At 40.3% G+C, this 16,111-nt stretch overlaps 1 protein-coding gene across 2 annotated transcripts in view; it reads right to left on the reverse strand.

Annotated features, from left to right (window-relative positions):
* Positions 1-16,111, reverse strand: part of LOC133400627 (phosphatidylethanolamine-binding protein 4) — a 96,608-nt gene that overhangs the window by 6,447 nt on the left and 74,050 nt on the right. For both annotated transcript variants that reach the window (XM_061673469.1, XM_061673470.1), the window contains exons 5-6: positions 10,426-10,471; positions 9,513-9,629 (exon numbers count right to left, since the gene is read on the reverse strand). In XM_061673469.1, coding sequence (XP_061529453.1) covers positions 9,513-9,629; positions 10,426-10,471 — 163 coding nt within the window. The remainder of the gene's footprint in view (positions 1-9,512; positions 9,630-10,425; positions 10,472-16,111) is intronic.

The raw sequence follows: 16,111 nt of genomic DNA on the forward strand, positions 1-16,111 counted from the left end.
ATACAGAACAGCGGCAGACGGAAAAAGGTACAAAAATGACTGCTTTTACATTCAGTGTAAAAAGGGCTTGTGTCTTAATGTTCTGACCTTCTCCACCATTCCAGTGTCATATTGAGCAAAAACATTAAGTGAGGCGTTAAATAGTGTGGATGTAGCAAAATAATAAATAAAGTCGCTGTCAAGCAGAAATCTCCAGTGTCTCTATTATGATCAATATATTATTATACCCGTCTCTACTTGAACCGTGATCATGTCAGCAAATTACAAATCCATTAATGCAGGTTGTGAGCTCAGCTGGATAAGAAGGGATAAAAATGACTGCTCTGTCAGTCTGCGTAAATAAGATGAGCTGACAGAAAGGGCTCTGATCGTCATGTAAGGGCAATGGAGTCCAGTGACCTCCCTGAAAGAAGGGGCACGGCCTCTAAACGCGTGCGTCCGTGGGAGATAATGCACCACCCCCGCAGATGCCTAAATCCCCCTGCATGTGTGGTACAAGGTCCCTCACCCTCTGAAGACAATATCAGGGTGGGGGACAGCAAGCATACTCCACAGTCTGTCAGGATATAGTTCATGAGTCAAGTGGTAGATTTGACTCAATTGACATGCATAAACACTGACTTGACTGTGCTCTCTTGCAGGGTGTCACGGTGAAGATCGCTCTAGAATGACAGACATGTATCACCCTGCCTAAAGCTTGCCTATCCATCCCAACTCTCAGTATCTCGTGCTATCACACTTGCTGGTACAAGTGACCTTAAAATAGGCCGCCATGTATTTGGAGTGCAGGGAACATGTTTCCACCGCTCCCATCTAGTCACTCATGGAAAGGACAGATAGTGCGGGACATGAAGGGGATGTTAGCGTCTTCCTGCTTCCGCCTTTGTCTTCATCACGCTTCTCTGTCTGACTATGGTGTGGGTGACCCCTGGGAAATGGCAGAACATGGGTGGTGTCCCCATTTAGCACCCTATAGTGGCCCCCAAATAATCTTCACTGGAGCAGAGACACACCTTTCCAGTTCCCATATAGGGGCCGGGATGTCTATTGGGGGGTTGGTTGGGGGGTGTGGGGCTGTGGGGTATGGGGAGATCTTTATTATTCAAGACTTTTCTTGTATAACTATATGATGGTTGTGATTCTGTAGTTTAACCATGTCAAGCACTCCCTCTGAGAAATGCTATGTAAACACAATTTAATGTATTTGTATTTTTAGAATAATAAACAATTTTATATACTGTAGATCTGCACCATTGCTTTCAACAATAAAAAAAAAAAGGTGCTTGGTCATGCATGGTAGGTTAATTGAAGACTCTAAATTGCCCATACCTGTGAATATGAGTGCAAATGGTTGTTTGTTTCTATGTGCCCTGCGATTGGGTAGCAACCAGTTCAGGGTATACCCCGCCTCTTGCCCAAAGATAGCTGGGATAGGCTCCAGCATGGCCGCGACCCTAGTGAGGATAAGCGGTACAGGAAAGGAATGGATGGATGGTTATAATATTAACTACATATGTCGAGTGAAACTGGAATTTAAAATAAGCGAGCCTGGGCGAAGAAAATAAGTCATCTAGCTTCCTGGAACACGGATGTACACAACATTGTGGAGCCCCTCACATTACAGGTAACTGTAATGTTAATTGCCGTAAAGACACCGCAACCACATAACACAATCTTTAATACTACAGGAACTTGTTTATAACAAGTCCTGCACTTTATAATTCATCTGAGATTGTTTACATGCCTCAGTAGGTCCTGCTCTTTGGGGTAGCGAAAGAGTTCAAATGGGGTCCAGCAGTCAACTTTTTAAGGTTACTGTGTGAACAATAGTATCAATGCTGAGATAATAACAGTTAATAAAGTAAATGTTTCTGAAAGGACGCATTTATTGTGGATGACCGCTATTTGGGGAAATATGGTATTCAGTTGTCACTGATGGGGTAGTGGTACATTGGCCTGACTTTGGTGCAGGCAGTGTCGGTTCAGTTCCCACTCAGTAACAGTGTAAATGTGAGTGCAAATGGTTGTCCGTGTCTACATGTGCCCTACGACTGACTGGCTACCAGTTCATAGTGGAGTCCGCCTTTCGCCCAAAGTTAGCTGGGTAAGGCTCCTTGACCCTGAACAGGATAAGCGCGGTGTTTAGAATGGATGGGTGGTATTCAGGTATTTTTGTTAACTTATTTAGCTATAGTTCCTGATCAGGAGAACACTGAAAAGCTCTCAGTATGATGCAATACAGTTCATGTCACATATTTTTAAATTAATACTGTACCTCTCAAACAATGTCAATGAAAACTTAAGTTTTTATAAGAAATCTGAAATTGTGCAAGTGTAGCTAAAGTAGTCTCCAGTGAGAGTGCTCAAAGCAAGATTTGTTACACTAAATTTGGCCACCAAATGCAAATCAAACAAATGGCAGAGAAGAGATCACCTGACCAGAGTCAGATGTCATCTGTCAAACCACAAGTAAAGGGAAGCAACTGGGGCTTTAACTATGAATGTTTGTTTTCAGGACTCAGTCATTCAATTATTATTCTGTCACTTTACTTATTAAGAAACTATCTTAAAAAAAATACAGTCTCCTGAAATGATTTCTTCCATTTCCCAACTAATTGTAATGCACAAAGAAATTGGGTTTACTGTAGTTGCCAGTTTTCTAAATGGAGATGGACAAAATAATAAATTGATCGTGCAAAACTGATTGTTGATGAATCGAGTCTTAAGTTACGGCAAAATAAGTGCACTACTTAAATGTCAATAGAAGAGGCACTGTTCATCCTCAACTCGTATGCTCTCTAAAAACAAGATCAACATGATGTCAGTTATGGCATCATTATTTTTCTCAACACGCCATTGCCATTAAAACAGGAGTTCAGAACATTCAGAGAGAGAGATCCTCCCAACTCTTTAAAAATTATCATAAACAAATAATGGATTGTTCATTTTCCCCATAGTTGATCAATGAGATTCTATTTTAAACAGTTTTTTGTTTTGTTTTAGTTTAGTTCAATTCATTAAATTGATAGATTTGAGTGGTGACTATTATGCAGGGACGATGAATGAGTAAAACGTCTACCTGACAAAAATATATATGGAAGAAGCCAAAATGTCAAAGTGTTCTTTAAGAGCGTCGCCTCCCGGCTGCTGTAGAAGCCAAAATCCTAGCTGTGACTGCACAGCGCTCTGATTAATGGTAGAGGCTGTGGGTGGGTGGTAGACATGGATCTGCCCATTACCACACTGCAACATTGCAAATGGCTTCAATTACTGTGGAGTGTGCTGAGCTGGCAGTGTGGGCTTGAGAAGGCAAGATGAGCAACACCATGCAGCAACAGCACTGTGATCTACTCATTCACCCCGTGTGATCATCAGGTTCATACTTTGTTATCAAGGAACTGGGATGATTGTCGTTTTCAACCTTCACTATTGGCCAGTGAATGCTGATGCCGGGCCCCTAAAACACGAGAAGGCCCCCTCAGCAGCCCCTCCTGGCATTACATCCCTTCACAAACTCGGTGGCACGACATATTGAGTGCTTGCCAAGTGGCTAACAAGCATCACGAGTGCCCAATGGCCGCCCCCCACCCTGGCACGGGGGATTCCCTATGATGTCTTGCTGGTGCCCACAGCCAAGAGCGCATCCTGCCTCCCATTACAGTTCCTTGCAAGCCAACTGTCTCCGTCAGGTCACTGACCCACATTCATAACTTGAACGCAGGAGACAGAGCAGACTCCCACCATTCCTCACGCGGCGGCGGCGCCCCCCCCTATATTGCTAAAGACGCGGCCCCAGATGAAAAGAAAAAGGAACAACAAATTCGCAATCAAATTGAGTCAATGACTGCGCTGCTGGAAGTGGAAAATGATCATTAGGAGTCTCCCACCCACGACTAAATGCTCTCCCATTGTAAATCACATCAATTAATGTCACGGGCCTGACAAATGCTCTCTGTGTCACAGCACATGGGAGGGAGGACAGACACTAATAAGTGAACATACTTAACGGAGGAGGTGGGGAGACATGGGATTCCCTCCGCTCGTGTGTGTCTGCGGGGATAACCTCGTCAAAGCCAAGTGGAGGCCAGTCCAATTGTAGCAGGTGCATCACTGAAGCTAAACAAAAATCCTTCAACTACAAATGCATGGCCATAGACAACCAAGGATGGCCATAATAATCTATTGACTACAGTGGTCCTCGGTTTCTGACGATACTGATATGTTTTGAAGTTTATAAACAGCGGCAGTACAACAATAGTTAGTCAGTTACTGCCATACTTACTTCTTTTCATTTAATTGTTTTAGATTTATGGCCTATAAATAATACAAATATTTACCGTATTAATGAATTTACTACTGCGTTAGCGTAGGTTAGTCTATGGCGTGGTCTGATTTATGTAAAAAGTCAAGATACGTCGCTGCTGTAGGACTAGAACTCCAGAACTGATTTTTGATTAATTGCACCTTGAAGCAGTTGATGCAAAATAGCATGCACTACTTTGTTGACTATTAAGTCTGAAATAGTTTTCAGTGTAAATAAGAACATAAAAAAATGATGTACATCCTCCACGCCCTACGACTGACTGACTCCACAATTCCTTCAGGCAGCATCATTCTTCTCAATACTTTATCATTAAATATGCCCAAAAAAGAAACTATAACATAACAATTGGACAGCAGGGTGTGGTTAGCACATCTGTCTCACAATTCTGAGGGTAGGGTGCAATTTTCTGTAGGTACTTTGGCTTCCTCCCACATTCCAAAAATATGCATGTTAAGCTAATTGAAGACTAAATTATCCATTGGTGTAAATTTGAGTTTGAATCGTTATTTGAAATGTGCCCTGCAATTGGCTGGCGACCAGTCCAGGTTGTACCCAACCTCTTTACCCAAAGTCCATGGCATCCTCCATTGAAATCCTTCCATCCATTTTCCGTACCGCTTGTCCTCACTAGGGTCGCGGGCGTGCTGGAGCCTATCCCACCTGATTCTGGGTCAGAGGAGGGGTACACCCTGAACTGGTCGCCAGCCAATCGCAGGGCACATATAGACAAACAACCATTCACGCTCACACCTATGGGCAATTTCGAGTCTTCAATTAACCAACCACGCATGCTTTAGGGATGTGGGAGGAAACCGGAGTACCTGGAGAAAACCCACAGAGGCACAGAGAGAACATGCAAACTCCACGAAGGCGAGGCCGGATTTGAACCCCGGTCCTCAGAACTGTGAGGCAGATGTGCTAACCAGTCGGTCACCATGCCGCCCCCATTGAAATTAATGTTTTATCATATATATTATCAACAAAGGGGTTGAAACCTTTTCAAACATTTTCTTTTAACTATCCATCCATCCATTTTCTGAGCCGTTTCTCCTCACTAGGGTCGCGGGCGTGCTGGAGCCTATCCCAGCTATTAACGGGCAGGTGGTGGGGTACACCCTGAACTGTTTGCCAGCCAATCGCAGGGCACATACAAACAAACAACCATTCACACTCACAGTCACACCTACGGGCAATTTAGAGTTCTTAATTAACCTACCATGCATATTTTTGGGATGTGGGAGGAAACCGGAGTGCCCGGAGAAAACCCACGCAGGCACGGGGAGAACATGCAAACTCCACACAGGCAGGGCCGGGGATCGAACCCCGCTCCTCAGAACAGACGCTCTCACCAGTCGGACACCGTGCCGCTTCTTCTAACTACAACGGCTGAAATAAGTACTTAACACTGTCACCATATTTTTCACTAAATATATTTCCAAAGGTGCTATTGACATTAAATTTTGGGAACAACCCAAGTAATCCATGCATACAAAAAAAGGAGAACAAATAAACTCAGAAATTAAGTTACACTGTATGTGTAATAATAATAGGACACAGGGGAAAAAAGTATTGAACAATATTTAATATTTTGTACAAACGCCTTTGTTTGCAATGACAGCTTCAAGACGCCTCCTGTGTGGAGAAAGTTGCATGCGTTGCTCTGGCGTGATTTTATCCCATTCCTCCACACAAGCAGTCTTCAAATCTTGAAGGTTCAGCAGATTTTTGTCAAGAATGTCTTGGCACATTTGCCCATTCATCCTTCCTTCAATAATATGAAGTTTACCATTAGCATTTGCTGAGCAGCAGCCCCAAACCATCATGTTCCCACCTTCGAACTTCACTGCTGGTATGGTGTTTTTTAAGGGTGATGTGCAGTGCCATTTAGTGTGCATTATGGCATCCAAACAGTTCAATTTTGCTCTCATCAGACCAGACTATATTCTCCCAGTATTTAACTGGCTTTTCCAAATGTTCATCGAACTTTAAACGAGCTTTGACATGCTTTTTTTTTTTTCCCAGCAATGGGGTCTTGCGTAGTGAGCGTGCATACAGGCTATGGCGACGGAATGCATTACTCACTGTTTTCCTTGTGACAACAGTACCTGCTAATTCCAGGTCTTTTTGAAGCTCTCCACAAGTGTTCCTTGGCTCTTGGACAACTCTTCTGATTATTCTTTGCAGTCCTCTGTCAGAAATCTTGTGAGGAGCACCTGATCGAGGCAAATTTGACTGGTTTTCCACTTAAGTATTATGGCCCCAACCGTGCTCACTGGAACATTCAGAAGCTTAGATATGCACCTGTAACCAATCCCATCGTTATATTTTGACACAATTACTTTGCAATGATCTTGAGACACCTCTTTGCTCTTACCCATCATGAAATGTGTCTAGACTCACACCACGGCAATGAGACTTTTTGTAAGCCATCAATTAGGAACTGAACTAGCTGACAGTCATTTGCACTGACAAGGGGCTGGCTTGATAGATTTTAGGTGTTGTCTTGGCTTTCCATGCCTTTTTGCACCTCCCTTTCTTCATGTGTTCAATACTTTTTCCCTGTGTCATTTCACATTATTACCCACAACTTAATTTCGGATCTTATTTGTTCCACTTTCTTCGTATGTATGGATTACTAGGGTTGTTCACACATCTGGTGAACATTTCATGTCAATAGCACCTTTGGAAATATATTTAATGAGAAAAATGGTGACGTGTTAAATACTTATTTCAGCCGCTGTATATAGCCGATGCTGAAACAAAGATTTTTTTTTGTTGTGCTTTAGATACAAACTTATAGATGCATGTTTTTTGATGGACAGTCACATTGTGCAACATGTTCAATAAAAGTTGTCCAACATAACAAAAAGAGCCCGATGATAAGGTTAGCCCAAATGAAACTTTTAATTTTGCATTTGAGTAAATATCCTTGATCAACTTACAAATTGATTGGATTTTTTTGGTGTTTTTTTTTACCATCGCTGAAACTAGTTGAGAGTGAATCAACAGCATCTGGGCTGGTTCCAGTCAAATAGTGAACTTCATTTTCCAATAATCAAATCCACGCAATTGAGCGAATTCTTACTGATCAATGAATCAATTATTATGCCCATCCAAAGTTAATTATCATTTAATGTTTGACAGGTTATATCATTGCATGTTGGATAAAAAACGATGACGAGACTTTTGTCCTTGAAAAATCATTTGAAAGAAACAATACTAGGACAATTATCCCTTCAAGAACTGACCCACCAAATAAAATGTTTCATTATGCATGAGTGAAATTATTTTAATTAGATTTGTTTTTAACAGCAAGGAGAGTTTGCTGAAGAGCGGAAGTAATTCAAGTGAATTAAAGCAATCCAGAGGAGTAGCTATGGGTGGGTCCAGTAGCTTCATTATTGTAAGGGAGGGGGGGGGGCAAGTAGTGGAACTGATGGCAGAAAATGCATTCTGTTTGCACAAAAGTCATAAAATATTCTAAATAGCAGGCTATTATTCATGCTAAGATTTCTCTAGTTTAACCACATTTGACATTATGAATACTTGAACAATCCATTTCAAGCTTTTGTGCAAGCAACTTCAAATCCATCACATCAAACAGGGTGCCTGCATTGATTAGTGACGTAGGTGTCAAAGCTCCAAAACAGCTGAGAGTGGCAGCTGCACTCATTGATGACTCAAACCGCCCTCGATTGCACTTCAAATCATCGGCCGGAACCCGACCAGAACAGACAGCCAGACACGCCTCCTCGGAGGGTTGTGCTCATCCCGCCGCACATACCCTTCTTTTCGGGAGCCTTTAGGGTCCAAAAAGTACAAGAACCTCAACAAAATCAATTAAATAACAGCTCACTCTCAAACAAACAAGGGGAACTTTTGAAACACACACACACACACACACAAAATGATGCTCATCATTGACTTTCAAGTTGGTCTAAGTTCAAAACAATTTTTTCTTCATAGGAAATCATTTACTGAATTAATTTATTCCAGGCTCATAAAAAACTGAACAGGCTATATTTCAAGTAAAAAGTCTAAAGAGAAGTTAAGCAATATTTTAAGAAACCAAAATAAAGTAAAACTACTCACCCTTTTAAGACATCTGACAAACACGAACAAGAAAGTGGTTGCTAAGTGATACTTTCTGATACTAGTGGTATTCATTGGTAGTGCTGTAGTCTTTAATGGTGTAATTCAAATTAAACGGGAACTAAACCCCCAAAATTTTAAAGCAAGAATACATTGTATGTGCCAGCACTAGTCAAAACATGGCACTCCGATTACTATTGCAATCATGGAATAAAAATGTCACGGAATAATTAAACAACGTAAGGTGCTGGCATATTTTCAGAAAGATGGATTTAATCATTCGATACTGTTTGCACCATGGCTGAGATGCAAATCATGCAGCGGCCATCAGAGGAATTTTAGCGAAGAGTAAAAGCCTTGTACATCAACTTCTTGATGTGAAAGAGAGCCACAAAATAAATCCAGACTGGCTCACAACTCTAAGTAGTACATGTAGCTGATGACGTTTATGATCATCTGGTATTATGTAGCTGTTGTACATATACTGTAATGAAATCGAATACGTAGCGTGCTGCTGCTGAATATTTACTAACTGTATGGTTTTCTGTATGGTAAATAAAGTGCGGAGGAATAGGCTAATATGCCACATTCTCACAAAATTGCACTCTTGCGAAAGAAAAATTAAAAAGAAAACACACGTATGGAGTTTATCATTCAGATTGAGCTGAGGTTTCATGAGTTTTTCTGACGTCATGAAGTTTTCCTTGAAAATTTCATTTGAACTTCATATTGTACCACTCTTGGGGCATTTCACTGTATATTTATATATAGATGACGTAAAATATTACAGAAATGTTAATGGAACATTAAATGGTATGTAACAAGTAACCTAGGTGGTTAGTCAGCAAACAGAGAGTGAATCAACAGCACCTTTTTTGTACAAATACAAGTACAAATACCTCCCACAGTGGCGCATAAAGACAACGACTATCATTTCCATTATAACAGTACAAAAAAACTAATGTTATGTTTCAAGCTTTCTGTGGTTGCCTTTATTGCTGATTCAACAACATAGTGTTGGCAGTTGCGTTGATTAGCCCTCGTATGATAGATGAGGCTTCAGGGGTCAGCGGGGTGGTGAACTCTGAGTCATTACCTCGTGCCGACGACTCCCGCTGGGAGAGCGGCACCTCCATGTCGGATGGCTGCTCATACAACAGGAACTGGTAGCGGTGGAGACCAGAGGCCTGTGGTGGAGTTGGAGGACGATAGTCTGCAGTGGGGGGAGAAAACAAAAACAAAGGAATTAGCGGGGCGAAGGCTGATGAATGCAGTCACACACAGTGCTAAATGTGATTACAGCAATGATGCAAGTATAAGCTCAAACTGCATGATTGTCACTGCAAATCTAGACAATGAATATATATATATATTTTTTGTTCTTAATTTTTTTCAATTTAAATATGGCACTGGAATGCTCCCTACTGCTTTGGGGCAAGACCTCTTTGATGAGTGATCAGTTTAAAGAAAAACATTCTCTGGGATAAGCAACAGTAGAATGGAACTGACACAATCCAACTTCAAGGTGTTCTATTTCCAAAAGATTCCCCCCCACATACTCCACACTGTAACGGTCACCATCATAAAACCTTAATGGGCAAGTCATATTTTAACATTGTTAAATGTCACAGGATAAAATGACTAAAATAAAGTAAAACTATTCACCATTTGAAGACATGACAACAAAACTTGTTGACAAGCTTACCGGTCTATTTCCTTGCAATTAGCCAGTGCACGTTCAACTACATGCTAGTTACATTAGATATAAAATTAATTTGTGTATGCAATTGAAATGGAATTAATTGCATTGCTCATATTGTACTGAGTAGCCTAGCAAAGAACATTCTCTATGTCACAGTAAGTTACATTTTCTGTTCTATTGTTTCCTTTTTTGCCATTGCTGGTATCTTTTTTTAATATATATTTTCGCAGAAGACTTTGGTTGAACTTTGGAGGCTCCACTGTCTACGTAATCATTTATGTGTTTTAATTACAAAAAAAAGACTTACCAGTGATGGTCATCCCCTGTAACTCTCCCTTCCTCAGCGAACTTCCCTTTTAAATCAAACAAATTGTTGTTAGAATATTATGGAGAAAGACAAACAGAAAACAAATAAGCAGTGCTGCTGCTGTCTAGTATTTGCAATTGCAAAACGTATTGGTGAAATTTGTATCAGTAACAACTGAAGTGAAAAACTACTGAGTAATTTATATAACAGACCCGCACACTTATAACACAATGCGTATGACATATCTAGGGCAATTACAAAAACAATCATTCACATTATGACAGCTGAAAAAAAGAAGGCCAAGAACATAATGAAGAAATAGGAATGACAATCATTTGTAAAAGTTTTATCTTAGTTTTTATAATGGCCCTTTTTCACAAACATTGATATGACTTGTAAATCTTTAACTAATAGGAGACAGCAGGTTTACACAAATCAATACAAAACCAAACATGTCCACAAAACTTGGTATAGGAATGATTCATGAAGGAACAAACAAAATTTCAACAACCAATTATATTCCAATGCATTTTGGTGTTCTGGATAAGGGTGCATTAGTTTTCTTTTAAGCATGTGAGTCAACATGGTACCAATGGAAGTGTCCAACTCTTACAATCAAAACCTCTACATGCAAAACATCACGTGACCAAACCCAGAAAACATGTTAGCAGACTTCCTGTGTATGCCACACACGAGCATAACTACAGGTTGATGACATAATAGTTTGAAGTCCATCTAGCTACAGTTTTGTTTTCTTTATGGCTGGTGTCTTTGTACAAAAGTTAAATACATGTATATCCTTTATTTTTACAGCTATAATATACATAAACACAAAGCCTAAACATTGGATATTGTCATCTTTGGTGGCTCTGTGGTGACATCTTGTGTTAAACAAAAGACAATGAAGACATTCAAAGTACCAACGGGTGCTTTGTCCTGGTCACTTGCTATAGGGTTCCACCATTTACCTGTGCTGGAAGGAAATGCTTCGACCTGTTTTGCCTAATGCGGAAGTTCATAATGCATATACCCTATTGGCACCTCCTAGCACCACCATTAAGCAGCATGTAGCATGCCAACTAACAAACAAATTGACAAACAAAACCAAATATAAATCTCTATGAATTGCTTTGACTATTATTAATAGGTCTGTGCTCTACTTAGTGGCCATCTACTTATACAGTGGTTACAAAGTATACCCCCCTGTTCAAATTCCATGTTTTTGTGATTCAAAAAAATTTAAATCATGATTAATCATTTGGAAACCTTTTCCAACATTAATGTGACCTGTAACTTGTACAACTCAATAGATTATTATTATTTTGTTTTATCACTGCCATTGACGGGTTTAGAAGTCACACATCCATTTTAATTGGGAAGGCTGGCAGTGAATGAGGTAATCTTTTCGGGTGGGGAAGTAAAAATAAGCAATTGTACAGACCCTAGACTAGAATGTGGCTGTTCAGAATTAACAAATCACTTCCAAACTTGTGTTAAATGGGAGTCAGCATACACCTGCCACCATTTAAAAAGCCTTTCATTAACCTTAAATTAAGTACAGCCTTTCAAGGAGGCTTTTCCTGAAATTAATTTTGGTTTCCAGGAGAAGCCGGAAGGTTTTGTACTAACACTGACTGCTATTTTGAATTGCCCATAATTCCCCCCATCTTGGCTAAACACCCCATTTCCAACTAAAGAAATACAGCTCAAAAGAATAATGCTAACACTACCACACATCACTGTAGTTACAGCCTTCTTTTGATGATAAGCAGTTATGTGTTTGCACCAAAAATACTTTTTGGAATTATAGTTAAAATCTTCAACCTTGGTTTTATCTGACAATAGCACATTTCCCCAATGTGTGATTGGAAGATTCAGTTATGGTCCGATGAACCTTTTGACCATAAATTGAATAGGTATGTATGGCATTTTTATTTCCCCTGTCATAAAGCTAATTTAAAAAATTAAATAAAATAAAAAGAACAATTGAGTTGTACCGGTTTTAAGTCACATTAATAGTTGACAAAGTCTTGAAATTATACATTAATAGTTGACAAAGTCTTGAAATTATTTTTCTTGTCATCCTTTTTTTAATACCACAAAAAGCTGGCTTTTGAAAAAGGGTGTGAAGACTTTTCATATCCACTGTAATGGTCATTATGGCATTGCTAAAACAAATCAAATGGGTTCCCAAGACATTTGCACATTGCTGCATATAGTGTAAATTAATCCCCGAACCTAATGAATTAATTTAAGGGAAAATAAATGTGTTTGGAACAGCAGGTTGAATCTACATCAGATGTCAGGTGCAGCTGCAAAATCATTATGCACAAGTCAAGTTCAACTCCCTCATCCCGGGCCAGCGCACAGATGCTGTACGCCATGCAAATTGCTCACAGGAACGTTTATTTAATATACTTGGCTGCTCGCTACGAGACGCTCGCATCCTCGAGTGGGAGGAAAAGGACTAAACATGTTGTCTGTGAAATGGCCCGAAAACCACTTGAAGTAAACATGGAAGTCCCAGTCAGCAGCACGGAGTATCTCGTCTCAGCAGCACCTGCCCGTGTCGCCTGTTTCTGCACACGCAGGCTCCCCCCGCAGGGTGACTAAGGTACTGTGATGCAACACAGTGAAAGGCCACAAAGGGCACGCAGGAAAAGCAAAGTGCGTTTTAAGGTCAGAGAATGGGGTTCCCAAACCTTTTCAGCTCAAGACCCAAATGACAACAGGAGTATTAAAAAATACACACCAAAAGTCACGTTTGTTTATTCTTTTGTTGTTCTTGTGTTTTTTTTTGTTTTTGTTAGGAAAAAAAAAAAGTAACACTACAAGAATAAACTCGTCATATTACGTTCTCTGCAATTGGCTGGCAACCAGTCCAGGGTGTACTCTGTCTCTTGCCCATAACCAGCTGGAATAGGCTCGGGCTCAGCCATGATCCAAATGCGCATCATAGAAAATGGATGGATGCAAGTGAGGGAAAGGATAAAGGGTTGGTTTGTTGCCTGCATAACTGCGATGGGCAATGGCAGGGGTGTCAAACTTGTTTTCATCACAAGCAACATGGTAGTTTGGTTGCCCTCAGGGGCCGGTTCTAATAGTAATTTACAATTGCCATGGGTGTAACGGTATCCCAAGAATTGGTTGTGGATCGATGTACCTTTGGTTCACATTCGGTTCAGTAAGAGAAAAGCAAAACAAAAGGCTTGTCTTCTGTATACAAAGGGACAGATTTTTAAAATGAAATATAAAAAAAGAAAAAAATAATAATATTTTTTTATTTTTAGGAAAGTGCAACATCAACAGTTTGTCTTCTTTTTAGGATATGAAGGATGCAGACAAGTGCCAGAGTGGCATGTGGCTAGGGTTCAAAGCAGTTACACTTCTTGTCCCCCACCTAAAGTGTTTTGTGTGGGAACCCTAAAAATCACCCAGTCATATTACACAATTGCCCACACATTTGGTTATTATCATTTTTATGATGACTACTTCAGTTTGAATGGAAGGAAAATTGTGGCATGTTTACGTGGGCCACGGATTGGGCCTTTAGTTTGAAACCTGAGGTGTAGACAATCATCAAATTATCCTTTAGTATACGTTTAAAAAAATAATGATTAGATTACAACCAAGATCAGCACTTTGAAGTCATTTTGTAAACGTAAAAAAACAGACACGATAAGTATGCTCCATCATTACCCATGTGTTATGTTAATTCAATTACCTATTGATTGGATAGTAATTAATATTGTAATAAATAGCATAATTGTCCAAGTCATTCTTAACCTACTGTCGCGATATTAATAAAAAAATACTAATGTACTTGCTAAAAACTCAGTCATTTGTGTCGCAATAATCTGCAAAGGTTGAATCGAGGCAACAACAAGTAGACTTTTTATTTGTGGAATTAGTTTTTTTTCTGTTTTCTGAAAATGTTCATCAATGACTTGGAGAATTATGCTACTAAAGCAAAGCAAAGGAAATGTATTTATATAGTGCATTTCATACACAAGGTAACTGTGTTTTACAAGATTAAAAGCATTTAAAAACAAAGAAAATCAAAACAAAAAAAGATAAACATCTAAAACAAATAGCAAAAAAGATAATTTAAAAGTGGAAATGCTCTCAAAAGCAGGAGGGGAAAACAATTTTTTTTTTTTTTTCTTTTAACCTGGACTTAAAAACAGTAACACCTGGAGCTGACGTCACTTCTTTTGGCAAGATTCCATTTTTGAGCAGCATAATAGCCAAATGCTGCTTCACCATATTTGCTTGGAGTCTGTGCTCCAGTATTTGACCTGAGACTGGAGATCTCAGAGCCCTACTGGGTTTATATTCCATGAGCATGTCTTTCATGTATTCAGGACCTAAACCATTTAGTGATTTATAGACCAGTAGCAGAACTTTAAAATCTATTCTAAAGCTATTTTACATACACACACACACGCACACACACACACACGCACGCACGCACAGTGGGTACGGAAAGTATTCAGACCCCCTTAAATTTTTCCACTCTGTTATATTGCAGCCATTTGCTAAAATCATTCAAGTTCATTTTTCCCCTCAATGTACACACAGCACCCCATATTGACAGAAAAAATGAATTGTTGAAAGTTTTGCAGATTTATTAAAAAGAAAAACTGAAAACACAGCCATAAGTATTCAGACCCTTTGGTTTTAGTAGGAGCACCCTTTTGAGCTAATACAGCCATGAGTCTTTTTGGGAATGATGCTTTTTGTTTTTCACACTTGGATTTGGGGATCCTCTGCCAGTCCTCCTTGCAGATCCTCTCCAGTTCTGTCAGGTTGGATGGTGAATGTTGGTGGACAGCCATTTTCAGGTCTCTCCAGAGATGCTCAATTGGGTTTAAGTCAGGGCTCTGGCTGGGCCATTCAAGAACAGTCACGGAGTTGTTCTGGAGCCACTACTTCGTTATTTTAGCTGTGTGCTTAGGGTCATTGTCTTGTTGGAAGGTGAACCTTTGGCCCAGTCTCAGGTCCTGAGCACTCTGGAGAAGGTTTTCGTCCAGGATATCCCTGTACTTGGCCGCATTAATCTTTTCTTCGATTTCAACCAGTGTCCCTGTCCCTGCAGCTGAAAAACACACCCACAGCATGATGCTGCCACCACCATGCTTTACTGTTGGGATTGTATTGGACAGGTGATGAGCAGTGCCTGGTTTTCTCCACACATGCCACTTAGAATTAAGGCCAACAATTTCTATCTTGGTCTCATCAGACCAGAAAATCTTATTTCTCACCATCTTTCAGTCCTTCAGGTGTTTTTTGAGCAAACTCCATGCGGGCTTTCATGTGTCTTGCACTGAGGAGAGGCTTCCGTTGGGCCACTCTGCCATAAAGCCCTGACTGGTGGAGGGCTGCAGTGATGGTTGACTTTCGAGAACTTTCTCTCATCTTCCGACTGAATATCTGGAGCTCAGCTACAGTGATCTTTGGGTTCTTCTTTACCTCTCTCACCAAGGCTCTTGGTGAGAGAGGACGGCCAGCTCTAGGAAGGGTTCTGGTCGTCCCAAACGTCTTCCATGTAAGGATTAAGGAGGCCACTGGGCTCTTAGGAACCTTAAGTGCAGCAGAATTTTTTTTTGTAACCATGGCCAGATCTCTGCCTCTCCACAATTCTGTCTCTGAGCTCTTCAGGCAGTTCCTTTGAGCTAATGATTAT

This window comes from Phycodurus eques, chromosome 3 (genome assembly GCF_024500275.1).
Source record: "Phycodurus eques isolate BA_2022a chromosome 3, UOR_Pequ_1.1, whole genome shotgun sequence".
NCBI classification, from domain to species: Eukaryota; Metazoa; Chordata; class Actinopteri; order Syngnathiformes; family Syngnathidae; genus Phycodurus; species Phycodurus eques.